The following is a 27,785-nucleotide window of genomic DNA, read 5'->3' on the forward strand; positions in this document are numbered from 1 at the left end:
CCAGAGTGCTTTGATGGCGCCAGACATCTGTCCAGGGACAAGTTTCTTAAAGCTGCTTGTTGGCTGGCGTCCCACAGGGTTGTTCACCTGAGAGCTCTAGCCGTCGTTGCTTTTGGCCGCAAGAAGTTTGCGCGATTGATGACGAATTAATCTCAATTTGTGACTTCAATTACACGACACCATTCGCGGCCGACTAGCTTTTGCCCTGAGCCAACGTTTATACGACGACAAACCGCTACGAGTGCTTCTGCCTTTACGCACGGCTGTCGCCCACCTCCCGTCATGGCACACACGGGCATGATTAAGAAACAGATGCAGCCTACTATGCGCGAGACGATCCGAGCAAACAACACGGCGTCCGCACAGATTATCACTAAGCACCATTATGCCGAAGCAAAAGTCGCAATAGGAACTTCTTCCTCCTACTGTAAACACGGTCGACAGCGGCTGGATATCGTTTGGGTGACACGCATGAGCGGCATGTAGAGGTAGACCAAGACCTTAACGAGACGCCGCAAGGGGTTGCATGCGACGCTGAACGAGCATTTATGTGGTCATAGGTTTTCTTGTTACTACCATTTGAGCTTGCCATGTGCAGTGAGCGATACTAAGAAAGCTGAGCTGAATAGGCTTTGGTCAATGGCGGATCGAGGCTTGGTGAATGAATTGAATGAAAGGACAGCGATCCCCTCCACTTAAGCTTGGTTGAAACGATGAGACATGCTGGCCTAGGTAAGGGAGGGATGGCATGCCCCTGACCAAGGCAGACCCTTGGGAGCTCGGAGCCGGAGTGGGCTGGAAGAAGGTGGATGCACGGGCAGTCAAAAGGGTGGTTATAAGTCATTCCAAGAAGCCGCAGCTACCTTATCGAATCCAGGTCGGGCTAAGATGTGCCATGGATGGCCGATGTCTGGGGATCCTTGGTGCATGCGTGGGTGCTCGGTATGATGACAGGAGTACGCTTGGGTTTCCTGCGGCGCAATGGACGCTTTGGCACTGATAATCTCGCAAGCGACGCGGGGCGGCTGTGTCGCTTCATGGCGGGAGATTGCATGGTGTCCGAGACTGCCGCAACCCAGGACCTAGACCGATTGCCACAAGATGCCAAATGATCAAATCGAATTTATTAAGGTTCGCAGTTACGGGTCAATGGCAGGTCACCATAAATCAAACTTTCGCTCCTGGCCATCGCTGGTTGACAACCCCCATGCCTCACGCGCAGCTTTCCGGGATGCATGTCGACTCATTACATGGTACACGGGGAGGCCACCGCGCATCCGCCTGGGCAAGAGCCGGCATGCCCCGGAGAAGGTATCGCAAGCACACGAGCATATTGGGAGAAATCCGCCGATGAAACCCAATGACGGGACTCACAAGACTCGCGCAACAAAATGAAGCGAGTCAGAACACATTCGAAAGCCTTCAAAAAGACGTCGCACCACCACCGCATCTCCTTGTGGTTGCCAGGGCGCATCATCCTTACCTCCTCCAACTTCGTGTTCGGAGTTCCAGGCAGCAGGTCATCAAGGCGGCAAATATGAGGTTCTCTCGGGCCATTCTAGGCTTATGGGCCATCGCAGCGGCAGCTCACACAGAGGAAAGCCCTCCGTCTCATCCACGGAGATACCGCAGAGATGAGGTGTCTGGGCCCCAGCCCGAGAAGAGCGGGGGTGGTGTTGTGGGCAACGGCCACTATATCGTCGAGTTTGACGCCGTAAGTGTACTGCATTGTGTGGACGCAAGATCTGTCTGTTGACGGCCCTTCAGAAAACCGACGTTTCGGCCGCGGTCAATGCCCTGGGCAAGGAAGACGGCATCGACGTCGTCAAGGTGTTTGACAACGGCCTTTTCCGAGGCTGCACCATCAAGGCACCGAAGAGCACGGTCGACTCGATCCAAGACAAGGCCGTCGTGGCCAAAGCCTGGCAGTCCCGCAGGCTGACGCTCGGCGAGCCCCTGGTCCAGCGCCTGGGCGGCGAGCCTCAGCTTAGCAACTACTCCGTCCACGACATGACAGGCGTCGACAAGCTCCACAAAGCCAACATCAAGGGCAAGGGCGCCATCGTCGGCGTCATTGATAGCGGGATCAACTACCGGCACAAGGCAGTGAGTGACACGACGGAGAGAAGCCCACCTGTTAAACACCTGCTAACGGGGCGGCTTAGCTCGGCGGAGGCTTCGGCAAAGGCTTCAAAGTCGTCGGTGGCCATGATTTCGCAGGCCAGACGACATGGCCGAAGGCAGGCGAGGTCAAGATTCCAGACGAGGACCCCGATGACGCGAACGGCCATGGCACTCATGTCGCGGGTATCATTGCAGGACAGAGCGAGTTCTTCACAGGTGTAGCGCCTGAAGCCTCTCTCTACGCGTACAAAGTGCTTTCACCAAGCCTGAGCACCGACGACGAAACGCTGATCGAGGCTATGCTGAGAGCATATGATGACGGTGTAGACATCATTAGCATCTCGATTGGCTCTATGAACGGTTGGGCTGACAACCCTTGGGCTCTCGTGGCCGATAGGATTGTTGAGCAAGGCGTCCTGGTCATTATTGCGGCGGGAAACAATGGCGGGCCGGGAGCTTTCGCCGCCGACAGTGGCAGCGCAGGCGTCAATGTCGTATCGGTCGCCTCCACCGAGCCAGATGTCATCCCCTTGCTCAATTTCAAATCGACGTTGACGCTGCCCGGGCGTGCGTCTGAGGAAAGGTGGATTCCCTACAGATCCCATTTCGACTGGTATCCGGCGAAGGTCAAGGGCTGGCCCGTCTGGCCCGTCTCTCTCGATGCCCTCGACGACGAGGCATGCGCACCCTTGCCGGCCGATACGCCGGACCTGTCCGAGGTCGTTGTGCTTGTCCGACGCGGCACCTGCGATTTCACGACCAAGCAGGCCTTTCTGAAGGAGCACAACGCGACACACATAATCGTCTACACCAACGAGAGACCATTGGTTCAGCCTGGAGTGCAGGAGTCAAACCCCAACATGGCCATGATACCCGCCGAAGACGGCAAAGCGGTTATTGACGTTCTCAAGGCGGGCGGCAAGGTCACATTTGACTTTGACGTCCGTCCTGACCTGCACACCACGTCGATTTCTAACGCCATCCGCCCGGGCCTTGCAAGTACCTTCACAAGCGTCGGGCCAGGCAACGACCTGGCTCTGAAGTCAGACATCTCAGCCCCAGGAAGCACTATTCTGTCGACATATCTCGGCGACGGCTATGCTATCTTAAGCGGCACTTCTATGGCAACGCCGTACATTGCTGGCGTGGCGGCCCTCTACGTCGGCCAGTTTGGCGGCCGCGCCAAACAGGACAAGAGCTGGGCTAAGAAGCTCGCCATGCGCATCATCTCCTCGGGCGAGCCCATCGGCTGGGACGATCCTTACTCCGGCAGCGGCCTCTTCGACGCCCTCGCTCCCGTTGCGCAGGTGGGCACCGGTCTCGTCAACGCCTCGAAGGTGCTGGGCCAGGACACGAGCCTGTCGTTCACCAGGTTTGCCCTCAACGACACGCGGGCACTTTAGCCGCTACCACAAAGTGGACATCACCAACACCGGGACAAGGCCCATCACGTACACGTTTTCGCAGCAGGACTACGGCGGTCTGGCCGCCGTCCGCACGGCGTCGCCGGCGCGTATCGCAGACGCCAGTGACCTACTGGCAAACCCGCTCAAGCTGAGCCCGCGGGTCTCATTCCCCCGCGCCGGTTTCACCGTCAATCCCGGACAGACGCGCACGGCGCAGTTCAACTTCGCGCCGGTGGCCGAGGGCGCCGCGGCCGCGCCCGAGGCGCTCCCCGTGTACAGCGGCCGGATCATCATCAAGGGCAGCAACGGCGACGAGCTGTGCGTGCCGTACCTCGGCCTCGCAGCGGACCTCAAGCGCGACGTGGGCGTCATGTTCGAGCGCACCGCCGGCGTGCCGCTGATTGTCTCGGGCCCCGCCAACGCCAGCATCGAGACCAAGGCCAGCTTCACCTTCAGCCAGGACGCCGCGCGGCCGGACTTCCCGCGCCTCTCGATGCGGAGCTTCTTCGGCACGCGCGAGCTGCGATGGGACATCTTTGAGTCGTCGTGGCGCGAGCGGCAGTGGGCATACCCGCCGCGCGAGGGCAAGGCGGGCTTCGTCGGGTCCGTGGCGGCGTGGTCGTTTGTCGGCTCGGATTTGATATTTGAGCCTGATTCCGACGATCTCTGGGAGATTTACAGGTTTCCCCTGGTCAATGTGCCGCGGACCATGTCGAACAAACTGAAGTCCGAGTTTTCTTGGTTCGGCGAGCTGGGCAACGGGACGCGGATCGCGCCGGGGCGGTATCGCATGCGGGTGGCCTCGTTGCGGCCGTTTGGCAATCGCGCGGCGTCGGACAATTGGGATGTGTTTGAGACGCCGGAGATTGAGGTGCTGCCGCTGAGCAAGTGAGACTGTCTAGTGTTGTAATCAGTCATTATACGAGTTTCACATTCCAGCTGAGCCATGTCGTCGGTTTGAGTCTCCAATGAACGTTGATCGAGAATTGACCAGTGTCAGGGACTTGTTCTGAGGGAGTAGCCTCCAGATTGATTATCGAGAGAAGTCCCCGAGTGGAAAGCTGTGTGCTGGCAGATGAATATCCTGCCAGATGATCATGCTCTCTGACCTGGCTCGAGGCATATCATGGGGCATGAGACACTGATGAGTGCCAGGAACTACCAGGACCATCTAACCAATCCTACCAGCATCACCTTTCCAATACCTTGAATTGCAGATAACAGTGCTTTTTGCACTCAGGGCCCTTCAACATGGTCTAGATTTTGTTTGCTCGCAGAGGCACTACGCATGCCCATCTACCCAGACGACAATATTCCTAGGCGGATCCGGCAGCCCCTTGAAAAAGGCCGACACCTGCTCGTCGCTGTACCGCATGCTGAAATGCATAATGACAAACGTCGTCTCGGGCCACCTGCGCACGACAACCTCGAGATCAGGCCAGTACGTGTGCTTCGTCTTCTCCGCCTGGGCCCTGTGCTCCTCGTACAAGAAGCTGCACTCGGTGATGACGACGGGGATGCCGTCCCGCAGCCACGGCGGCTCGGCGGCCAACACGGAGGCCGTCGTGTCGCCGAGGAAGGCAAAGACGGGGCTCGTGTGCGGGGCCGTGATGTCGACGCCCGAGGTCCGCAGGGCCTTGATCTCGTTGCCTGAGAGGGACGTGTACTCGGGCTTGAGGCGGTGGGTCGTCGTGCTGAAGACGTAGCCGACGCAGGGGACGTTGTGGTCGCACTGGAAGACGGTGGCGCTCATGCCCTTGAGGCGGCGCAGGGGGATCTCGTCGCCGGGGACGACGGGGTGCGTGACGTGGGTGCCGAGAAAGGCGCGCTGCGAGGGCGTCCGGCCGTCGTCGTCCACGTCGGGGGCGTCCTTGTCGACGGGCAGACCGCGGGCCTCGGCCTCGTCGTACTGGATGTGGCCGCCACGGTTCATCATGGTTTTGGCGAGTATGTAGTCGTCGAAGAACCTTTTCATCTCGACGGGGCAGTAGATATCTGGCGGGTCTTCTCGCTTGACAAAGGCGGGCGAGAGGAGGACGTGGTCGCTGTGGCCGTGGGTCAGGAAGATGTGCTTGGGACGCTCCTTGTTGACGACAAGACCGGCGTCGAGCAGGAGATTGAGCTGTGGGATGACGAAGGACGTGTGCCACGCGGCTCGCGACTTTCCCGTCAGGACATATTGATGGTAGGGCTTGGGGAAGCGCCACTCAAGGACCTCGGATCGATTTGACTGGGGCAGAGGTGTCGCAAAGGCAGGCGACGGCTGAGCCATGGCGATATGGCTCAGGAGTACTTGATGAGTAGGCCCTGACGTGGATCTCTCATTCAAGGTATGTACAAGGGTCCCAATTCTCGGGTCTCGAGGTGTGAGGCCTGGTTCTGTCAGTTGTGGGTGCCAGGGAAGGAAAGGCACCGTCAAGCAGTTGGCCATGGGCCTTGCATATTTCCCAACACGGACTCACAAGATGTAGAGGCTCAATTCTTGCGTCAGCCTGATGGACCCGAAGCAATGCCGCCCCCTGTTGAGATGTAGAAGCTCAGCATCCTGATGGTGTTGAGGGGAACTTGAGGCACTCAAAAATCGCGACTCACTCGATACTGGAGGCTCCGGGACCCACATGGCCTGCTGATGTCATCACTTCCAGCGCTCCACACTGACCCTCTGAAGCCACTAAAATCGTGGTGTCTGACTCTTACGAGAGTGCCCGGGGGAGCCCTGGGATCCGTTGTAGGGGCTCGAATGGCATCTGGCCACCAGCTCTTGTGGGCGCCGTAGTGATGCTCCAGTGGATGTCATAGGGGGGCACAGGCATCCAGCAAGCTCCTTCTTAGCGCATGGAGCCCCGGTCTAGCTAGGCCCCAGGCGAGACCTGAATGCCACTTACAGGGTCAGCAGGGCCTTAAACCCCTGAAGCATACCGCTGTATCCCCAGCAATGCACGCCTTCTACAAGTCCCCTGCCCACAGGTCACCGCTCAACGCGAGAACATTGCTTGGAAATCTTTTTACTCAATATCTGGCAATACTTCTGTGTCTTTACTGCACGACTCTGCACAGTAACATGCACTTGAGAAAGTCTCATCCCTCTTCTGAGAGACTACTACGAGTTTGCCATCGCCTCTTCAAGGACACCACCATCGCCTACACCCTCTCAGACAGCTGGGCCTCCACCAACCAGGAAACGGTGAGCGGCTTCGAACAGAACGACACAGTCATCGACCTCCTGAGATCTGCATTACCTGAGCTCGACCCAAACTACGAAAGTGTTCTTAGAATTTTGCGAAACTTACCACAGCTCACCGTTATTAGTTTCAGGGATTCAAGGGAACTTACATTTCTCTGGGAGTGATGGAGTAGTAAAACCATTGGACCAGGCTTGCAGCATTGTTTTGACTTGCATAGATCCACGCCGAGCTGAACATGATGTTAGTGACCTTCATTGTCTTTGGCCGATGTACTGCTATAGAGGCTTGATGGGATTTTGAAAAGGCATGAAGATATATTCTCCCACCATAGGAGGGTTTCTGTTGTTGTCCTCTCAATGGCTGCTGTCATGCCTGGTTCAAGACGCCGTGACGCATTTCTACCATCCTGAGGCCCGTAGAGACTAGGCTCATACACAGTCAACCTATTATGCTGACTTGTGTTGTATTCAAATGTGCTCAGTGCGTCAGACATTGACATTAAATAATCCGAAACTGAAAAAGATTGCGTGACTAATGTCGTGGTTCAAGCCTCGACCTTGAATTGGTTTGAAACAGTGATCATCCTGAATCCAAGCACTTCTCTGTACTCAAAACATGCACTTCCTTTTCTTCTTCTCTTCCCTTCCCCGAACATCCAAGCTTAACTTGTTCGGCATCATGACTTGCAGGACCTCGCGCTAGCGTCGAACCGCAGAAGATTCAGAATTGATATCACAACGGAGAACCCATCCGCCGAGGAGTTGTGCTCGACCACCTGTGCCATCCCACGCCATTTCAAGCGCATTCCGCCATCCGATGACCACAAAGAATCGCAAACACCAAGCCAGGTCGCCAGCGTCGTTGAAGCCGACGTGACGAGACATCCATAAATCCCGACAAACGGTTCTTACCCCCCCGCATCCAATCCCGGCAGCTTATCATCTGGCCACGAGCTCATGCAAGCCATGCCCCTTCTACTCCCCATCGGGACTGATGCGGGGGAAGCTTGAGCACCAACCCGTTCTCTTATCGACCGCTGATCGCCTAGGCCAATGTACCACAATCGTCTTAGCTTACGACTACGACGGTCATTGGGGAACGTCGCGTCCTAGAGGGTGCGAGGCGTCTTATCGCCTTTGTGTTTGGTTGGACTTATCTCGGAGGTTGAGAGGTCAGGTCACACATGGCTACAGCACCCCGCGCTCGGTAACGACGATTACGACCCAGGCCATGGTCAGTCTCAAGTATAAACGTCGGCCATCTCGCGAGCCTTCGACCATACCCCACGTCCTCAGTATTCTTACCAACTAAACCTTCGCAACTTGCCCGTCTCCTATTCATCAGTCATGCCTGCAGCAGTGAACGGCACACTGCCGCATCCTTTCGATCCCCTCACTTCGGCTGAGATCGAGCAAGCGATCGCCGCCGTCCAGAAGGCGCACGGCGAATTGTTCTACAATGTCGTCTCACTCCATGAGCCTCGAAAGGCCGAGATGACCGCCTGGCTGGCCGACCCTGCCGCCGCCCCTCGGCCTGCGAGGATCGCTGACGTCGTCGTCATCGCCAAGGGCGGCAAGGTCTTCGAGGGCTTCGTGGACCTGGTCGAAGACAAGATCACTCAATGGGATCTCCTTGACGGCGTGCAGCCAATCGTAAGCCGCTGTAGCTCTGACAGTGTCCATGCGCAAACTGACTGGCCAGATCACGATGGAAGAGCTCGTAGCCGTCGAGCACATCTGTCGCAAGGACCCCAAGGTCATTGAGCAGTGCGAGATCTCCGGCATCCCCAAGGAAGAGATGCACAAGGTGTACTGTGACCCCTGGACCATCGGTTACGATGAGCGTCACGGCAACGTCGTGCGCCTGCAGCAGGCTCTCATGTATTATCGCCCCGACGTCGACACGTGCCAGTACCAATATCCTCTCGACTTCTGCCCCATCTATGATGTTGACAAGCAAGAGATTGTCGATATAGATATTCCCAAGATCCGTCGGCCTATCAGTAAAACGAAGCCTGTCGACTACCACCCCGCTGCTATTGAGAATAATGGCGGGTACCGGAAGGATATCAAGCCCATAAATATCACGCAACCAGAGGGCGTGTCGTTCAAAATCGAGGGCAGGGAGCTCGAGTGGCAGAACTGGAAGTTCCACATTGGCTTTAACTACCGGGAGGGCATTGTCCTCAACAACATCACCTACAACGACAAAGGCAATTTGAGACCCATCTTCTACCGACTTTCGCTCGCCGAGATGGTCGTACCCTACGGCAACCCGGAGCATCCCCATCAAAGAAAGCACGCTTTTGATCTCGGGGAGTACGGCGCGGGCTACATGACGAATGCCTTGACGCTGGGCTGCGACTGCAAGGGGTCCATCCATTACCTTGATGCCGAGTTTCCCACGCGTGCTGGCGGTGTCCGCACGATCAAGAACGCTGTTTGCATCCATGAAGAGGACAGTGGAATTCTGTTCAAGCATAGTGATTTCCGTGATGACTCGGTCATCGTGACGCGGGCGCGGAAGCTCATTGTGCAGCAGATCTTTACTGCCGCTAACTATGAGTATGCTATTCAGTGGATTTTCCATGTAAGCTGCGTCCACGCTCATACCATTCCGTTCCATGGTCACTGACAACCACTCCAGCAAGACGGTACCATCCAGCCTGAGATCAAGCTCACAGGCATTCTCAACACATATGCCATGAACGAAGGCGAAGATACCAATGGCTGGGGCACCCAGGTGTTCCCCGGTGTCAACGCCCACAACCACCAGCACCTCTTCTGCCTGCGCGTCGATCCCAACATTGACGGCCCGCGCAACACAGTCTTCCAGGTCGACACGGTCGCTTCTGACGCCCCGGTCGGCAGTCCTGAGAACTTCTATGGTAACGCCTTTGGGGCCCGTCGCACCAAGCTCGACACCACAGGCAACTCGAAGACGGACTACAATGGCGCAACATCTCGCACGTGGGAGATTGCCAACACAAGCAAGCTGCATCCTTACAGTGGCAAGCCTGCTAGCTACAAGCTGGTCAGCCGCGAGGTGCCGGGACTGCTGCCCAAAGAGGGCTCGCTTGTTTGGAAGCGTGCAGCCTTCGCCCGCCACGCGGTGCACGTCACGAAATGTAAGCTTCCCATACCACCTTGCTACCTCACCATGTTGCCGTGCCCTGTGGACACCTACTAACAGTATAGACCGCGACGATCAACTGTGGCCAGCAGGCCGACATGTGCCTCAGACTTCAGGCGAACCCTCGCGCGGCATTCTTGAATGGATCGGCGACGGTACTGAGTCGATCGAGGACGAGGACGTCGTGCTCTGGCACACGTTCGGCGTGACCCATATCCCGGCGCCCGAGGACTTCCCCGTCATGCCGGTCGAGCCGATCACGCTACTGCTGCGGCCGCGCAACTTCTTCCGGAACAACCCCGTTCTCGACGTGCCGCCGAGCTATGCAAGCACGCCGTCGCAAGTTGCTGCGGGTAAGGGAGCCCTCGACGCGGCGGACAAGGATAGTACGCTTGCGTTTAGGGAGTGCTGCTCGAATGAGACCAATGGACAGGCAAATGGTACTAATGGACATGCGAACGGGACCAATGGACCGTCTTGAGTGGAGGTAAGAATGTAGGATTAGCGATGTCTGAATGCATTTTCCATTTTAAGAGGCCTCCCTCTCTTCGATTTCAGGTATTTTAATCGTTTTTCTATTCCTTTGCCTGCCAGCCTGACATTTTGCTTCGTCCTGAGGACGTGCGTTGGACTCGATCACTCTTGACCTTCGCCAAGAGATTTTCAGAACCTTGATAGTCTGGTCATGGTAGCAAAAGCTCTGGGCGTTCCGCAATAGATCCGTCTTGGGGTATCCCTTAGCAGCTCTAAGTCTGTCGCCAAGGCCACGAGCGGCACCTGTGGGTTCTCAAGGACGGTTACTTCTAATATGTGGGTTCGAGCAGTGAGAGATGCGTTCCCACGATGCCAGTAAAAAGCAGCTGAGCGCACTTGGCAATCCTTCGTTCGTCTTGGTATGAGTCGCCTCCACTCATGAAGAAATTTGGTTCCAAGCTTCAGATTTACGTGTTGAGGAGTCCGGACTTAAATATCTTTAGCAATTGCCAGCTCCGGGTCTCTCTTCCATAATTTCAGCACGCAATCGCTCAATCATCGTGAAAACCAGAAATCGAACAGTATGCCCACTAAAACACGCTTTGCTCTCGCGGCTACATTCCTCCTGTCTGGTCAGCCTTGTGCGACCGCCCAGAGGAACGAAAGCCTTGAAGACTGCCCTTTCCCCATCCGCCACCTCGCAGAAAATCGCAGCTGGAATACCACTGGCACGATTGCTATTCCACCGCTTGACAATGGAGACGAAGATTGGTTCGTCTCTACAACCCTGACCGATATCCGCAGAACCAACGTTTACTTCGACGGCTGGCCGACAGCTCAAGACCTGGCCGTCTTCCTCAGCGTGCCCCAGAGCTTTGTTGGCACCGAGACTGGCAACGCGACGCGCGTGTGCGGGTACACCATGCCCGGGCAGAATGCGACCTCTGTGGGTGACGCGTCGAGTGAGGACTCATGTAGCGGCGTATTGTCGGAAGAGTGTATCGAAGAAGCCTTGAAGACGCCGATGCCCCCCTCTGACGGGTCCTGTCCTGAGCTCGACCTCGGGGATAAATGTGACGTCTCCACTGGCTTCCGCACCTGTACGTGCCCTCCCGCCTCTCGTTCGCGTTCTTAGCTCGAATACTGACTGGGAAAGCCAACCCTGTACAACTCAACCCGTCCGTCTGCGTTTTGGACAATCTCCCGCACACCGATGTTCCAAACGGATACCGCTCCTTTGCTGGTTTCCCCGGCTGGCGCATCATGCCTCCGGACGAGGAGGAGAACGAGTTCGATGTATACGACCTGCGGGTACAGCAAACTGTGCCTATGCTTTTCACGGTGCAGTCTGGATCACAGCAAAAAGTGTACCTTGTCTGTCTTGCGCCAAACAAGGTAGTGGATGGGAGCCGGGAGCCACAGGCAGAGTTCCCGCCTTCGGATGCGGGGGTAGTTTGGCGCGGGTCCGGTTTAGCCTTCGCTGCGACATTCATGGCTGCTGCCATGCAGTTGTAAGTGTTACGGGGTATACCCGTTGATGTTGTATGGTCCTATGGCCTATATCTCTATGGATGCAGCCCAGATGAATTGACAACGTTGATTCCATACGTATCCTTTTGGCTTAATTGGATAGCTGCCAGCAAGGCACTTATGACCGTGTGAGGGCTGCCACTAAGCCCCTTCGGGGCCAACCGTAACAGTAAGTTACATCACTGGCTTGCAGTCAATCAATGCCATTGAGCATCGCAGGGCCCCGTGGTTACGACTCATATGATCAATTTGGAGTACCTGTGATGGCATTCAGGCCGATACTTGTCATCTCAACCCATAGTAAACGTAGTCAACCCCAAGCCAGAGAATAACTCCGTCACCAGGTTTGTCCGAGAATGAATTACGACCTTGGCCCTTTTGCTGCGACTGATCGACATACTTGACCAGTTCGGATTGACTCCCAATCATTGACAGAAAGAGAATCTGCTGACGAGGTCCTATTCTGCAGTGGTTGTGTTGTTCCGACTACTCGCCCTTCTTGGGGGTACCCTGGGCTTGCTTCTTTTCAGGGACCTGGGAGTCTGGCTTTTGGTCCTTGGGCTTCTCAGCCTCCTTTGTCTTCGGGCCAGTCTTGGGCTCTGTCTTCTTCGGTCCCTCATCCTTAGGGGCTGGTGTCTTCGAAGGACCGTCCTTCTTAGGGTGCTCCGGCTTCTTGTGCTCGGGCCTCTTTGGATGCTCGGGCCTTTTGGGGTGTTCAGGCTTCTTGGGGTGCTCCGGCTTCTTGGGGTGTTCAGGCTTTTTGGGATGCTCTGGCTCCTTAGGATGCTCTGGCTTCTTGGGGTGCTCCGCCTTTTGTTCTGGCTTCTTGTGGTGCTTAGGCTTCGGGTTCTTGGGATGCTCCGGCTTTTTAGGATGCTCCGGCTTCTTGGGGTGCTCCGGCTCTTCATCGTGCTTTGTCTTGGGCTTATCGTGGTGCTTGGACTTGCTAGGATGCTTGCCATCCTTCGGGTGCTTCTTCTCCGGCTTGTCGTCGTGGCCCTTGGATTTTTGCTTATCACCCTTCGTCTTTTCGTGCTTCTTAAGGCCCTTCTTCTTGTCGTGCTTGTCACCTTCCTTCTTGCCGTGGTTTCCGGGCTTTTCTTGCTTTTCTTGAGGAGGGTTTCGCATTTCAGCAGATGGATTGACAGATTCAGCTGCATCGCTAACCCCCATCTTTGTCACATCCTTGCCCTTCCTTTCTTTTCCTTTTCCTTTCTCCAACTTCTTCTCCTTGATAGTCTCTTTTACCTTCTCCACAGGAGCCTTCTCCTTTTCCACGACTGGCACTATGGCGCTGTACTTCTTCGCTGAGCGGCACATGCCAAGACAGTCGGTGGTAGTCGTACATCCTGCAGCAATTGGGACGCAAACCCAACCCTTGCCGCAGTCAGGCTTGGCGAGAGTTCGACAGAACTGGCTCTTGGGCATGGCGAGTGCCGTAGGCAGGATGAGGGCAGCGCCCGTAAGAAGGGCCCCGAGCTTCATGGTGGTCAAATGTAATAATGATGAACAAGGGTGTTAGGGGGGTCTTGATAGCACCACAAGATGTGAAGTTGCAATGAGGGTTTCTTGAGAAGCAGGGAGCCATCATCTTATGTAGACGAGATTCAGTTGCCATGATCGGAAGCGGCCTCTCAATGAGTTCGTGACACGGAGCGTAGTGGAAAGTGGTTTTCCTTTTCTGAAGCCTGCTCGTAACCTTACCAAGCCTGAATGTCACAACTCCAAGGTCACTGCATAAACGGCTGAACTCAATTCCACGACTTCACCAGCTGTCGCCGTGATCCGAAGCGGCCACCCCCAAGTGGCGCAATATCTCAATGAGGATGTCACTGGTTGTATCCAAGATGCATATTGCCTTGGACTTTATTCTGTGCTACAGCATATATTTACTCCAGCATGACTTTTCTTTTGCATATGAGTGAGGATATTAGACGTGGCCCGTGGCTGCAAAGCACGCCCTTCCCGGAACGCAATGAAGGTTCGATGCCTGGTGAGGTGGCTTCGAATTTCTACCCGCTGCACATAGATTTCGAAAAGCGCTGACGGAAAATAGTGTCTGACCTATGCTTCGTATTGCAGGTTGCTAGACTCGCGTCCCAAACATACCTTCACGGCACAACACTACGGCGGACAAACCTCTTCAGTTTTACTGCCTAAAAATGGGTGATGGCCATCATATTAAGAAGGTAGATACAGGATCCCTACTAGTTTCCCGACGTTGCAGCGGATGGCGACAATCCCCACACCTTTGACGCCTCACGAATCGCAAACTCAGCATGTGTGGGCACTGAACTCCGGCCGTGCTCCCAGTCAATTACCCTGTGGCGCTACAGTACTGAGCCTTGAATTGGCGTCTGGCGAGCCCCGGCAAATGGTCATCTCCAGTATGTAGTCGGTGTTATCAAAAGCAGGGCGTAAGGACTTGGACACAAACCTAGTAACGAGAGGAGGAATAAATCTCAGTCACCAGCCTGGGCAGGCTTGTGAACAGTCGATGAGGGGAAAATCGTCACCTGCATAAGACGATCATACCTCAAATCCGCCCCCAACGCCCTAACCCACACATGCCGAGGACGTCACAACATCTGACCACACCCCAAGGGCCAGAGGTCTCAGCACTCATTCATCCCGGAGACCAACTCTGCCCGGCCGATCACAGCAGCGCCGACCCCGCACCCGGCCGAACGAATGAGCGCCAACGCCGCCCCCACGTGAATGTCCGATTCCGAGGCCCCGCGCCGGTCGCCTCTTCTGGGTGACCTCACATGCAAACTCGCTCTTGTTGGTGTCGTATATCGGGCGAAAGCCTACCGTGGAACATGCTGTGATCGTCACGACACATGTTGCTTGTTCCTATTTCCCGCGGTGATACTGTGACACGGTCGGTCGGCTGCATCTCGGCTCGCCGAGACGGGCGAAAACCACGATGATCTTCGCTACAAGTCGTTCGGATGAGCTGGGAGCGAGCCACGTGCTTGAACCGACACGATCGTCAGGGACACCTCAACGCACGCCAAGGCCCAGGTCATCGAAATGACCCCTCAGACCCTCAACAGAGCGGCAAAACATAAGTACCGCGACCGCCATGCAATCTCATTCTCACCATCGAGACATGCTCAAGAGCAGCGGCGGCAACACAGCAGCGATGAAAGCAAAAGTCCTCCTGGCATCCGGCCTCTCGGCCCTCGCAGCCTCGAAAATCATAGAGTTCACACCCCGCCTCATATCCTACAACATCCGCTGGGCCGTCCCCGTCGTCCTCCCCCCGGAACCCGCCTGGTCCGACCGCCTCCCCTCCCTGGCATCGCAGCTCTTCCACGAAACCGCCGGCCGCCCGACATCCCTCGTCTGCCTGCAGGAAGTCCTCGCGACGCAGCTCGCCGACATCAAAGCCGCCCTCGGCACCCCAACCTGGACCTCCGTCGGCGTCGGCCGCGACGACGGCGCCGAGGGCGGCGAGTTCTCGCCCATCCTCTTCCGGCCCGACGCCTACGAGCTGCTCAACAGCTCGACACGCTGGCTCTCACCGACGCCAGACGAGCCGGGCAGCAAGGGGTGGGACGCGGCGCTGCCGCGCGTCGTGACGACGGCGACGCTGCGGGAGCGTCGGAGCGGCGCGCCGCTGACGTACATGTGTACGCACTTTGACCACATTGGCCAGAGGGCGCGCGTCGAGTCGGCGAAGCTGCTCGTGCGCTTCGCGGAGGAGGCTGCGGCTGTGGTGGTGGACGGTGCGGAGGGCGAGGAGACGCCTGTTTTCCTGGGGGGCGACTTGAACATTACGCCGGAGAACCCTGCGTATCTGGAAATGGTTGCTGAGGGGAACTATCACGATGCGAAGGATGTTGTGGATCCGAGACGAATCCATGGACATCTCAACACCTATACAGGGTTTTCGGATAACCGGCGTGGGTGGTCGCGCATTGATCATGTTTTTGTCTGGAGGCCTGAAGCCCGGGATATGGAGCTGCTCAACTACGGCGTCGTGGAGAACAAGTTTGATGACGATCTTTGGATATCGGATCATCGTCCCGTCATTGTCGATGTCAGCTTTGCAGTCAACAAAACATGTGTTGAACGCAGCTAGTCAAATGGACCGAGTAATGAGTATCAAGAGTCTATCATGTCTCATCTACAAATATCATGACATTGTATCCTTCACATCACATCCCTCTAATACTTGCCCGTGATGGTGATCTCAGGCGCCTGGAACACGTCCCAGTTGTCCGAAGCCTCGGGGTTTCCGAACGGCTTCAGCGTAGCGAAGCGGATGTGATACTTGCCCTCGTCGATCTGGCTTCCGTTACCCAGCCTGCCGAACCAGTAGTAGCGGAAGAACTGTGCCGTGTTCTCCGCGTTACGGTAGATGTCCGTGACGGGGAAGGTGAAGGTCTGGTTGGGGTTGTGGAAGACAGGGTTGAAGACTTCAACCGAGGCAGCACCAGCCCAAGCCGCGGCGGGGCCGATGTAGCCGTTCTGGCCTTCAACAGGAGGGTACTTCCAGTTGCGCTCCCTCCAGCCAGCTTCGTAGATCTGTACAGGCCAGTCAGTAAAACCCCCAGCAAGAACAACACGAGTAAAACATACATCGAAGCGAACCTGGCGCGAGCCCCAAATGAGCTTGCTGAAGATTTTGGGGAAATCCTGGGCACCAACACTCAGGTCAAAGGAGTAGCTGAAACTGTTAGCACAAGTCAAATGGATGAGCCATATAGTACATACGAAGCCTTCTGAGCAATGGGGGTGTTGCTGACGCCCGAGTACGACAGGGGAAAGCCGGACTGGTAGATGGGATCGGATTGGCGCTTAAGATCGGCACCGAGGCCAAGGAAGGGAACGGACAGGCGCTCGCCGTTGCTGCCAACAACGAAAACCTTGCCACCGTAGAGAGGCAGAGCCGAGGCGTTCCAGCCAAGGGTGTCAGGGTTGCGGAAGTTGACGCTGACGGTCTTGCTCTCGCCGGGCTTCAGGGTGAAGTCGCGGGGCAGGCTGATGCCAACCTCGAGCTTCTTGGGACGCAGCTCAGCGAAGCTCTTGAGACGGCGGGTGAGGCCTCCAGTGACGGTGGGGAGGTAGCCGAGAGAGTCGACACCAGCGCCATGTTCGTACGAGAGAGCGTACTCGATAGTCTGCTTGCCCTCGTTCTTGACGGTGATGTCGTGGTAGCGGTTGAAGTAGCGCGTGTCGTTGAGCTCAATCTTGTCAAACCGCAGGAGGGTGTCGTAGTTGACGACCTTCCAGGCGTTGATGAGACCGCTACCGACCTGAGCAGGGGGGGCGGGGAAGTTGTAGTCAAGAGCGGAGCCGTCAGACCAGGGCACAGAGACACCGCTGGAGATGATGCGCTCGCTGAGTTCCTTGGCGAAGCCGTTGCCGTGCTTGGATCGACCGCCATGAGCACCGATCCAGAGAGCAGCAACACCAGCGACGTAAGGGCAGGCCATCGAGGTACCACTGATGGTGTTGTAGCCACCATCGAACCACGCACTGAAGATATCGCCGCCAGGACCAGCAACATCGGGCTTGAACTGGAGGTCGTATGTGGCGCTCCACGAGGTGAAGATGCTGGGGCGGCCACCAGCATCATAGTCGATGGCAACCACCTGCTCGGGGTTGATGGAGAAGTCGGCCGTAACATTGCCACCAGCCTTGATGGTGTTGACGATAGCGACGCCAGCATCGGCGCTGATAGCAGCAGTCAGGGCGGGGGAGGCTGCGTCGAAAGGAGGCTTCTGCAGGGTGCCCTCATTGTTGTAAATCAGGACGTACTTGGCGCCAGCGGCAGCAAGGTTCTGCTGCTTGACGGTATAAGCACAGGTTCCGCGCCTCACAAGAGCGACAACGTTGGAGAAGTCGCGGCCGGTAAGAGGAGAGCAGGCGTCGTCGGCAACAGCAGTGTTGAGCGTGACGGGGACAATGGGCCAGTCAACGACAGAGGGAGGCACGTTCGATGAGGCGGGAATGTATCCGGCCCTGGTTGAGTTGACCTTGCCGTCGAGGCTGAAGGTGACCTCGAAGGGCGTGGCCGGGAAGACCTCGTTGCGAATGGACGCAACAGCGACAACGTTGCGACCAGAACCGCCTGAAGTGCCGAAGAAAGCACCAGCAGCACCGCTGTTGCCGGCGGAGATGGTGACGACAACGCCATCCTCCACCAAACGAGAGGCGACGACAGCCCAGGCATTCTCAGCCCAGCCGTTGGTGCCTCCAATACTGGCAGTGATAATATCGACCTAGCAATGTCAGCGGAGCGACATCACTGTGGGCAATGGCCACTTACACCATCCTCATACGCACGGAGGAAAGACTCGATCAGAGTGGCCGAGTCGGTGGAGGGCTAAGATGAATCAGCGTCAATCCATCTTCGCGTCACAGGGTCCAGCTTCACGTACGGACTGGGAGAAGACCTTGTAGGCGTAAAGGGTAGCCTCGGGCGCAACACCCTTCCAGCTACATTTGGTCAGCGTTTTCCTTCTTCCAGTGGAAGAGAATTGTGAGTCATCGTACTATTCGGTGGAGCCGGCAATGATGCCAGCAACGTGGGTGCCGTGACCGCTGAAATCGTTCGGGTCTTGGTCGGGCTCCTTGGGGGTGGTGGGCCAGACTGGTAGTGATAATTAATACAGCATCCAGAGACGACGTGTGGATGGCCAACTCACTTCCGTCGCCAACCAGATCGTAGCCACCGGCAACCTTGAAGCCAGGTCCGAAGCCCTTACCAAGCTGCACATCGTCAGCAACTGTCTTCTCCGCTCGAGGTCTCTTCACGCACAGCATTGTGGTTGTAGGCAATACCAGTGTCAACGACGCCGATCTTGACGCCCTTGCCGAGGATGCCCTGCTCGTGGAGCTTGTCGACACCGGTAGCGATGTGCGGCGTGTACTCAATGGCCTTGGCGTCGTCGCTGAAGCCCTGGTGGACCTCAAAGGACGGCAGGTCGACCTTCTCGTTGAGCCAGACGTTCTTGACCTCAGGCAGCCTCAGGAGGGTGTCCAGGTTGTAGGACTCGGTCTCGACGCTGACGCCGGAGAAGATGTCCGACTCGAATGTCTTGACGACAGTGATGTCGTCGGTGGACTCGAGGCTGGCCTGGCGCCTGCGCAGAGAGCTCTGGTACGGATCAGCGGGGGCTCACGACCACGGTCACTGACATGACGGTTCCTTACACGGCTGTACTCAATGATGTAGCTCTTGGCGACGTACTCCCGGTTGTCCTCGGCCGTGTCAAGATCGAGGCGGCGCTCGAGGGCAAGGGCGCCCCGTGCCAGGGGCAGAGCCAGAAGCAGACTGTTCACACGCATGGCGATGGACTGGACCGGACTGAGAAGTCTCGAATAGTATCGCAGCTGAGAGCCTGACGATCACAGGATCATTGCAGATCACGGGCGCGCGTGCTGGATTAAATAGCAGCGCGTACTCGGGCAGCAGCCTCGGCGGCGGGCGTCGGAAGAATATCCATCGACGACCCCTGCTCCCACCCCATCTTCGCGCATCTTTGGCAAAATCCAAGACGTGATATGATGACTCGTTCTCGCCTGTGCTACCGACACCGCAGGTCGAGCTCGTGTTGGCTCGAGGCGCAAGGAATACAAGGCGCCGTCAGGAGAGGGGCCATGTCGCGTGCTGCTGGACAGGCATAGCGTCAACGCAGAGGGGTGCAGAGGTTGGCGGGCACGAGAGACCTGCCAAGCCTGGCGATGGTCGTTGAGCTTCCTTGTTGGCACAAGCCAAAGGGGTCCCGGGTCGGTAGAGCCAATAAGCCAGATCGGGTGCGTGCCGGATGCCACTGTAAAGATTGTCGACCTGCCGAGTTGAGCGAAAGCGCCGCAGCGGATGCCGGAGGTCCCAGGGCGCACTAGGGCCCGAGGGCATAGTGCAAAGAGGGCCCGGGTGGCGTCCATCTCATCTTTTCAGTTGGGAGGCAATGGAGGGAAGATGGGCGGTCCATCGAGGGGCCTTATCGGCCAGGCAAGCCAGGGTAGGGATCTGGAGGAGGGGGCGACGCCAGGCCTGATCAGGCTTCTGGAATGGCAAGTGGATAGTGGCGGCCTGCAGCGTTGCATCGAACCGGGGAGCGCGCGGGGTGGGAAGGCTCTGAGCGCGAGGCCAGAAGCTGCATACTGTGCATCGTCCTGCCGTTTTCCCTCTGGGGCGATATCACGACAGACAGGCTGCGTCTTGCGACGGCGTGCTCATTGGTCGTCTCGTTCGTAGCGTTCCAAACCTATGCGGGAGAGGCGTAGGGAGGAGATGTTCCTGGGCACTTGGCTCTATTCTCGTTCTCGTTCTAGGCTGTGGGCACCTGGATGACTCCATCTCGGAGCCGTCGACTCTTCTCGTGAGAAGCCAGGGTTAGGTGTTTCGGCGCCGCCCGACGGTGCCTGGACCGTTTCTGGTGATCATCATCTCCGATGGCAGCTGAGAAGCGCAGGACGATGCGCGAGGCGTGAAGCTTGATGCATGAGGCGCGAGGCGAGCGATGGGGCGATGGATAACCGGCACCACGATGCAGACGACATGATGAAGTGTTTCGGCGAAGAGGAAAGAGAAGGCTTCTCAGCAGCCCGAAGAGACAAGAAAGGCAAGTTCGTTTGTGGTAGGGTCGCGCCTGACCAAGAATATCCCCGATCCATGGGGTTGCAGCCACTATTTTTGCCCATTTATTGCACCTGCCAACCTATGCCCACGGCGCCACACACATTCCGCCACACTTCTGTCCCCCCCGAGGCAGGTACACCTGGAGGTACCTACCTTGGATAGGTAGGTACCCGAGGCGCCTCGTCATACAGGACTCAGGCCGTCAGGTCCTGCACCTGAACAAACACCTTCCTCCCAACTCTCTCGATTGCCCTGGGTTGAAAAAAGTTGAGAGACCGGAGCTGAGGCCAAATTACACCGACAAGGTCAGACTTGGGTGATAACAGTCGCTGACGAGCAAGCAAAAATATAGACACAAGTCTCACGCTGCAAGGCACCAGATGCAAGAGTTGCTGAAACAGGAAACCTCACAGCAAAAGTCGTCACACTCAGCTGTCTCGGAAAACCCTATCAATTGAACGACATTCTCATCTGGGGTCTGGGGCACGGCCCTGCCAGAAACCGTGGCTTTGGCATGACATGTCGTCCGTGACACATGGGTGGTTGTCAACTTTCTTGCTGCAAGCCTCTGTCTTGCTTTGCCGCCCGCCCCGCCCTCGTCCCGTCCCGTATTGTGGGCAGATCCTCGACTCAGTTCAGACATCCTTTGTTGGTCTGTGCCTAGCATGGCTGGACATATTGAGACTGTATGCGTTATGTTGTCACTCGAATCGACCAAAGATCGCCGTCGTGGCATGCGCAACTTAGACACCGCGATCATCCTCATTACGCATGGTTGACGGCATGCCCGGTCTGATGCAAGGCGTGCACTGGAGAAAGATTGCAGCAGGACGTTTATGCCTTTCAAGATCACAGCCTCTGTGATCTATAAAGTCCAGACAGGCTGGACAGCACAGGAATTGTTCGACAGACACACGACTTCCACACGCTCAGGCTTCTCAGCACCACAGCTTCTTCAACACTACAAAGCTTCACGTTCGTTACAATGGCCACCCGCCGAACCTTCTTCTCTTTCCTGGCAGCTCTGTGCGCGGCACAGGGCATCAATGCCACTTCATACTGCTACTGTGAAGGCGGCCCAGGTTTCCACTACCTTGGCATCGAGACTGTGTGTGCCGAACTCGGGTAAGTCCTCGTTGACACGAACAGAAAAGTCTTGAGCATATCTGACCATGTTTGCAGCACACCATGGAACACGACCAACTGCGACCTCGGCAGCTCTGACGTCTGCAAGTTCGGCGGCGACGGCGGCGCGCCTACCGATGGCACGCAGTCTCTCCGGCAGTGGTGTAAGACGAACTCCGAGCACTCGTGACATGGGAGGATGAGAAGATGCAGAGACTGACCTTTCACAGGTGAAAGCCCTGACCGGCAGGGACGGGATCTCAGCGGCGAGACAGTGCAAGGCGGTGCCCTCATCTGCACCGAGTCGAAGCCCGGTACGTCGAAAATTGTTGGGGTTGCAACCTCTATGCAGCCTTGAGAGACTGACATGACACAGAATGGATCGATGATTCGTGTGAAGCCCTTGGACAGGCGGGACTAGAGGAAGATATAGAAGGCCCTCCCATCGACCTCGACGAGCCAGTCGATGGGTCGGAAGACACGGACGGCATCCCAACACGCCTCCGTCGCCAAGCCGACAAATTCGGAAGCGACTTTCTCCGCTACGTCCCTGCAAGCAAGACGGCCAACCTGATCAAGACGGCATCCAATCGCAACGTCAAGACCCACGGTGACGGCAGCAAGGAGACGATCCATCAGGTCAACGAGCTGCGCCTCAAGGGATACAACTGGAAATTCCTGCGCAGCTACGACAACCAAAAGGGCGCCGCCGACTTTACCGACAGCGTCGAAATCACCAAGGGCTTTGAGACATCGTCCGGCTCCAACACCAAGGCGGAACTGGCCGTGAGCTTTGGCTACAACGGCCTTGCCGCCCAGTTCAGCGTCGACGCCAGTCTCTCGCACGAGTTCTTTTCCCAGAAGCGCGAGACGGTCACGACGAAGCGCAACGAGACGTTCTTCGTGCCCAAGGGCGCCGCCGCCTATCTCTACCAAAAGGTGTACGTCTGGGAGTCGACGGTGACGTTTAGGCTGACGTCCGTCGGCGGCCCGTTTGACAATGGAGGCAAGCCGGGCAAGCGTGGCACCTTTGACCTCGCCATCGATGAGAGCGAGCCCCTCTTGGCTTCGTTTGAGTTTGACGTATTGACGGAGGAGAAGGTTGTCAAGGATGCGCCGCTGCTCGACCGCGGAACATTTGACGTCGCGAGACTCTTTGAGCTGAAAGAACCCAAGTTCCCCAAGGCTGAGGCTCTGTACGAGGAGGACTGGACCGGCCACGTTCGCGACTTCATCAAGAAGCTCGGCTTCTCGATCTGATCGGGATTTTCCCAAACAGGGCTTCTGCAACAAGCCTGAAGCACGGAGCCAGAGATACTTTGCGCTTGGAGACAAGCATGAATGAATGGGGAGTGGGCAAGAGGGGCTTGCCACTCTTCACAGCGTCGCTACGACGAAGACAAACGAGTGATGGTCAGGGTATGCTGTAATTTTAATTTGTTCTTTTCATCACAAGTAGTTCCTTTAGATTCTGCTATATAATTCAATTGCGCAAGAACGCGCAACATCTCGCCATCAGCATTGCCTCGTGGCCATGTTTCCAGTTTAAGCTACTTCTCAGTGCTCCCTTTACCGCGGGTGAACGTTCTGGAAGTGAATCTTGCTCATGGAGCAAGTCTCCTGATACACCATGTGTTTTCGATCTATCGACGAAATGACGTCTAAGTCTAAGTATTGGACTTTTCGTTTTGAGAGTTTCTGTATCATAATATCAGGCAGAGTGGGCGAAACACTGTTTTAAACATGAATGCCTTTCTGTACCTCAATCGAGCATGCATTTCGATCCTGGCCATCCCTTTCTCCTACAAACTTGCAAATAAATAAGCAAGAAGAAAAAAATCAAGATTGCCCTAATGGCTTTCCCAAATTAGCATCCTCCTCTCTAGACTTCCCATGGGCTACCTCACAAGGCAAACCAGCTTCAGCATCCAGCATTAAGAGGCAAAGGAAGCAGTGGCGCCACCGCATGAGCCACTGCTGACCCTCATCACCTGCTACCGCCTGCCAGCACTTGAACTCTGTCTCACTCGTCCCCTCCCCCAGCCGAGGTGCGATGCCCGAGTCGGGGAACTCCAGCCCAAGCACTGCCAAGCACCGCCCGACGAACCCAAGCCCGATCCAATGACGGCCTGAGCCCCGGGTCGAAACATCAGATCATCTCGTTCCTGAACGTCAGACAAGAGAAGTCAATCTACACTCTGTTACACCAAGTGGACTGACTGGTCTCTCGTCACGCAAAACCCATGACACCCGCCTATAAAGCACCCTTGGTCCTAGAACGTCAACCAAAGGGAACATCACCAAAAGGCATTGCAACACCCCATCGTCACCATCACATCTAAACCGGACATCTTACCCCGCTTCGGCCTACCTACTCAAAACATCTTGATCAAACCCAGCAAACACACGGCACATCACACCCATCCCCACGCCCCATACGCATCACAGGACGTCCACCATGTGCATCGTACTTCTCACGACAGCTCACCCCTCCTACGCCCTCATCGTCATCGACAACCGCGACGAGTTCATCCTCCGTCCCACCTCCCGCCCACACTGGTGGTCCCACCCCGCGGGGCCCACCGTGCTCTCGCCGCGCGACCTCCAGCGCGCCGAGAAGGGCACCTGGCTCGGCCTCACCTCGACCGGCGCGCTCGCCGTGCTGACCAACTACCGCGAAGACGGGCCCCCAGACGCCGCGCACCCGATCCACGCGCAGCGGTCCCGCGGCGGCATGGTGACGGCCTGGCTGGGCGCCGACCCGCGCGAGCCGACGGCCGAGACGGTGCAGAAGCTCGTCGCCGACGGCGGCGTGCGCGGCGTCGGCGGCTTCAGCATGGTGGCCGGCAAGCTGCGGCGGAAGCGGGGCGAGGAGCGCGCGCTCGAGGGCATCGCCATCGTCTCGAACCGGTGCGGCCACGTGCATGACGTGCCTTGGATCGGCGAGGCGAGGGGCGAGGTCTACGGCCTCAGCAACACGTCGTACCTCGACCCCGACGCGTGGCCCAAGGTCGAGGACGGCAAGAGGCTCGTCAGGGAGGCCGTGGAGCAGGCGGTGGCGGAGGACCTTGACGAGGAGGCGCTGACGGAGAAGCTGTTTGGCGTGCTGGGCACCGATACGCTGCCGGCGCCCAGGCCGGGGCAGGGGTTCGCCGAATACATCCCGCAACTGAAACACAGCATCTTCATCCCGTCGATTGGCGATGAGCATCACCGGCAGGCCATGGTCGAGGCCACGAAGAGGGGCAAGGGCGAGTGGGATACCGACGACAAAATGGCGGCTGAACAGCTGCAGCGACCTGATGCAACGTCTGGCGAGAACGGCATCGGATTCGACACGGGCATGTACGGGACGCAGAGACAGTCGGTCATTCTGGTTGACTGGGATGGAAATGTGGTCTTCAAGGAGCGTGCCCTCTGGGATTCGAATGGAAACCCGATCCCGAAAGGAGAGGGTGACGTTGTCTTCAAGTACAAGATTGACGGGTGGGATGACTGAGTGTGCATATGGCATCGTTTCATCATCTTTATGCTCAGCACACATTCTAGATCGGCCGCATCATCCGCATAACGGACAAGAAAGTAGAACTAGACAAAACAGAGGAGCATTTGAGGAGTATGAGGGCTGGATACGCCAGAAACATGACGAGAACGCCATGATCAAAGGGTATTCGTTCCAATGAGGTCGTGAACTGCATGTGAGCTACATGAGCTTGTCTAATGAAGGTGATACTTAGCTGAACAAGGCCCCTGGCAGCACAAACTTCAACGTGTGGTCTTCATTGTCAGGGATAGTGAAATCAAGACTAACAGCGATGAGTAACACTTGCCAAAGGCACAGATCTTCACAAAGAGCCCAACAATGATGTTCTCCCAGCACTACAGGGCTCCATAGATAGGTGAGCCAGGCAGTTGCTGGCGGCCTACTGACCATCGCCATGCCGACAACCACAGATCGTGAGGGCAGTCGTGACCGTGGCCCATCACGTCAACGCAATGTAAACGTCAACATAAACGTCGGTGGCTACCTTCCCTTCCTATCTTCTAGGCTATCTGAATCTGTGAATTCCTCCTGGACACAAGAGGCCAAGTACAATACCTCTTCCCGTCTCCCAACGCTGCCTTCCCGAACGAAACACAAACTTTCCCCTTCATTATCACTATCAACCGGTAACAAGCCTAGGGCTTATTGATCCTCTCCCAACTGCTTTTATTGTTGCATTCATTATTCCTGTCCTCCACGCTCTCCTCATATCTCAAGATGGGCCGTTTCGACCACAAGAAGTCTCGTCTGCCCACCCGAGAGGGTGCCGGATCTCGCCCTTCTCTTCGCAGCCTTATATCGGCACCAGTGGGACCGATTCATCGCAGTAACGGCCAAGACCTCCAGCGGAGCGAGGGATTCTCCATCGTCCCCTCGATCGACTCCTGCGCCGGCTCTAACCCTAATAACCCAACCGTAGGTGAACAGAGCAAAGAGCATCTCGATATGGCCGACGCCCGAAGCAACAACAATGGTCGGATCATGGAAGGCGGTGTCGACAAAACTCGGCTCCGCATTCCGACCAGCTCTTCGACACCTATGGTAAGACGGCTTTCTGCAAGCTACAGGGGTGGCCGGCCGCCTGTTGGAAGCCCTGTTACTGCCAGCGAGAACAAGACGACAACTCGTGGCACCCTTGCCATGTCACGAACGACTATTGGTTCTAATGCATCGGCCACCAAGTTCCAATCCCAGCTCAGGGTTGGTGAGTCAGGACGTGCCAGTCTGGGCAGCATGAAGCCATTGCCCGAACTGCCAGCTGTGAAGCAAACCAAGGGCAGACTGAGCTTGTTCACCGGAAAGAAGAGCAACTCAACTTTCAGTCTTGGCACCAAGGCCAATTTCCAGACTAAAAAGCCTTCATTCGAGCCCACAACCAAGACGGCTACCTCGGACATCGAGATCAAGTCCATCGCCTACCCGCACGCTCCTCCTCCCAAGCCTCGTCTCACCAAGTCGAGAACTCTCGCGGCACTGACTAACCTGACTGCCTCTCTCTCACGAACATCGCTCGTCTCGGACCGCAAAGCCAGTTCCTCTTCCAAGGCCAGCGTGCCTTCCGTCAGAACTGCCTCGCCCGCGGTATCCACCCTAACCCCTTTCCCCGTCCTTCCCGAGGAACCCCCCGTGTCTTCTCAGCCCAACGATGTCACATCGGCCCAGCCCTCGGCGTACTGGTCGGGGAGATACCTTGCCCTCCACGACAGATACAAGTCAGAAGCCAACCTGACCGAAGCCCCGATGCGTACCCTTCTCGCCCAGACGCCGAACCGCATCACCCCGCGCTCGGGTCTCACGCAGAGCAACACCACCGTCGGACTGACGACCCTGACCAGCTTCCAACAGACCAGCATTCCCTCTGTCGCCACAGGTCGCACCTACGTCGACGACGAACCCATCGCCATCTCCGTGTTCCGCCGCCTTGAGGAGCTCTGCACCACGCCCGAGGCCCGCGAGAGCCTGCGAGCCTGGCAGCTGTCGTACGCGCGCAAGATCAACTGCGTCAAGCTGCTCCCCCCGGGCGAGACGATGGATGGCTCTGCTCCTCCTCGTGGTGAGGGCGTCGTCGCTCGTTTCCTGGCCCGCAAGAGCGTCAGTGAGCACACGGATGGAAATGCACTCCGCAGCGACTTGAAGAAGTCCGTTGTCAGCAAGAAACCGAACAATGTCTGACAGGATGAGAGGGACCGAAAATGTGCTTTGCAAAGCTAAGCATTGTGGACGAAGGGATTGTATACTTACTGTACTTGTATTTGGATGTCGTTGGTAATGGTCGGGATTGTTGCTTTGGCTTGAAGGACATCGCTGCTCATGTTCAGTGAGCAGCCACTGGATGCGGAACCTTGGCCTAGGGGAACGGATGAATAGACAAGTGTATCAGTAGCACCAAAGGAACAGCACAAGAAATGACGCTCAACTAATGAATAGTTCGTTCAAAGGTATCTCGTCGCCATGTACCGTGCCAAAACGCCTTCCGCCCGCAGGCCATGCGGATCCCAATTCCGGCTCGTGAACCCCCCCTGTATTCCCTTGTCTTTCCCGACATTAGTCTACTACACAATAAACAAGACAACGCAACTTCAAGCATCAGGTTATTCTGTCAGCCATCGCCGCCGCTCGACCTCGTCCGCCCCCGGGACGACCCCCTTCATCTGATCCATCCT

General features: G+C 56.7%; 10 protein-coding genes across 10 annotated transcripts; 7 read left to right on the top strand and 3 right to left on the bottom strand.

Annotated features, from left to right (window-relative positions):
- Nucleotides 1-1,537: 1,537 nt before the first annotated feature.
- VDAG_07367 (serin endopeptidase) lies at nucleotides 1,538-4,422 on the top strand (the record flags this gene model as incomplete). Its single annotated transcript, XM_009656272.1, has 5 exons — nucleotides 1,538-1,542; nucleotides 1,603-1,714; nucleotides 1,768-2,106; nucleotides 2,166-3,496; nucleotides 3,567-4,422. The coding sequence occupies 5 exons, from the start codon at nucleotides 1,538-1,540 to the stop codon at nucleotides 4,420-4,422; spliced, it is 2,643 nt and encodes an 880-aa protein (XP_009654567.1).
- Nucleotides 4,423-4,720: 298 nt separating this feature from the next.
- VDAG_07368 (uncharacterized protein) lies at nucleotides 4,721-5,802 on the bottom strand (the record flags this gene model as incomplete). The annotated part of the gene is made up of 2 exons (XM_009656273.1): nucleotides 4,721-4,774; nucleotides 4,831-5,802. The coding sequence occupies 2 exons, from the start codon at nucleotides 5,800-5,802 to the stop codon at nucleotides 4,721-4,723; spliced, it is 1,026 nt and encodes a 341-aa protein (XP_009654568.1).
- Nucleotides 5,803-8,061: 2,259 nt separating this feature from the next.
- Nucleotides 8,062-10,328, top strand: VDAG_07369 (peroxisomal copper amine oxidase; the record flags this gene model as incomplete). The annotated part of the gene is made up of 4 exons (XM_009656274.1): nucleotides 8,062-8,367; nucleotides 8,432-9,304; nucleotides 9,362-9,842; nucleotides 9,913-10,328. 4 exons carry the CDS (start codon nucleotides 8,062-8,064, stop codon nucleotides 10,326-10,328), a joined length of 2,076 nt encoding a protein of 691 aa, XP_009654569.1.
- Nucleotides 10,329-10,677: 349 nt separating this feature from the next.
- VDAG_07370 (uncharacterized protein) lies at nucleotides 10,678-12,018 on the top strand (the record flags this gene model as incomplete). Its single annotated transcript, XM_009656275.1, has 4 exons — nucleotides 10,678-10,730; nucleotides 10,835-11,421; nucleotides 11,478-11,832; nucleotides 11,955-12,018. 4 exons carry the CDS (start codon nucleotides 10,678-10,680, stop codon nucleotides 12,016-12,018), a joined length of 1,059 nt encoding a protein of 352 aa, XP_009654570.1.
- A 319-nt stretch (nucleotides 12,019-12,337) lies between these two features.
- VDAG_07371 (uncharacterized protein) lies at nucleotides 12,338-13,336 on the bottom strand (the record flags this gene model as incomplete). Its single annotated transcript, XM_009656276.1, has 1 exon — nucleotides 12,338-13,336. The coding sequence occupies one exon, from the start codon at nucleotides 13,334-13,336 to the stop codon at nucleotides 12,338-12,340; it is 999 nt and encodes a 332-aa protein (XP_009654571.1).
- A 1,630-nt stretch (nucleotides 13,337-14,966) lies between these two features.
- On the top strand, nucleotides 14,967-15,941 carry VDAG_07372 (endonuclease/exonuclease/phosphatase family protein; the record flags this gene model as incomplete). The annotated part of the gene is made up of 1 exon (XM_009656277.1): nucleotides 14,967-15,941. One exon carries the CDS (start codon nucleotides 14,967-14,969, stop codon nucleotides 15,939-15,941), a length of 975 nt encoding a protein of 324 aa, XP_009654572.1.
- Nucleotides 15,942-16,027: 86 nt separating this feature from the next.
- On the bottom strand, nucleotides 16,028-19,156 carry VDAG_07373 (serin endopeptidase; the record flags this gene model as incomplete). The annotated part of the gene is made up of 6 exons (XM_009656278.1): nucleotides 16,028-16,387; nucleotides 16,442-16,529; nucleotides 16,577-18,087; nucleotides 18,135-18,191; nucleotides 18,627-18,965; nucleotides 19,022-19,156. The coding sequence occupies 6 exons, from the start codon at nucleotides 19,154-19,156 to the stop codon at nucleotides 16,028-16,030; spliced, it is 2,490 nt and encodes an 829-aa protein (XP_009654573.1).
- Nucleotides 19,157-21,438: 2,282 nt separating this feature from the next.
- On the top strand, nucleotides 21,439-22,838 carry VDAG_07374 (uncharacterized protein; the record flags this gene model as incomplete). Its single annotated transcript, XM_009656279.1, has 4 exons — nucleotides 21,439-21,578; nucleotides 21,636-21,742; nucleotides 21,809-21,892; nucleotides 21,955-22,838. The coding sequence occupies 4 exons, from the start codon at nucleotides 21,439-21,441 to the stop codon at nucleotides 22,836-22,838; spliced, it is 1,215 nt and encodes a 404-aa protein (XP_009654574.1).
- A 1,198-nt stretch (nucleotides 22,839-24,036) lies between these two features.
- VDAG_07375 (DUF833 domain-containing protein) lies at nucleotides 24,037-25,196 on the top strand (the record flags this gene model as incomplete). The annotated part of the gene is made up of 1 exon (XM_009656280.1): nucleotides 24,037-25,196. The coding sequence occupies one exon, from the start codon at nucleotides 24,037-24,039 to the stop codon at nucleotides 25,075-25,077; it is 1,041 nt and encodes a 346-aa protein (XP_009654575.1). The 3' UTR covers nucleotides 25,078-25,196.
- Nucleotides 25,197-25,839: 643 nt separating this feature from the next.
- On the top strand, nucleotides 25,840-27,294 carry VDAG_07376 (uncharacterized protein; the record flags this gene model as incomplete). The annotated part of the gene is made up of 1 exon (XM_009656281.1): nucleotides 25,840-27,294. One exon carries the CDS (start codon nucleotides 25,840-25,842, stop codon nucleotides 27,292-27,294), a length of 1,455 nt encoding a protein of 484 aa, XP_009654576.1.
- Between the last annotated feature and the right edge of the window lie 491 nt (nucleotides 27,295-27,785).

The sequence above is a fragment of the Verticillium dahliae genome, genomic scaffold, assembly GCF_000150675.1.
Source record: "Verticillium dahliae VdLs.17 supercont1.16 genomic scaffold, whole genome shotgun sequence".
NCBI classification, from domain to species: Eukaryota; Fungi; Ascomycota; class Sordariomycetes; order Glomerellales; family Plectosphaerellaceae; genus Verticillium; species Verticillium dahliae.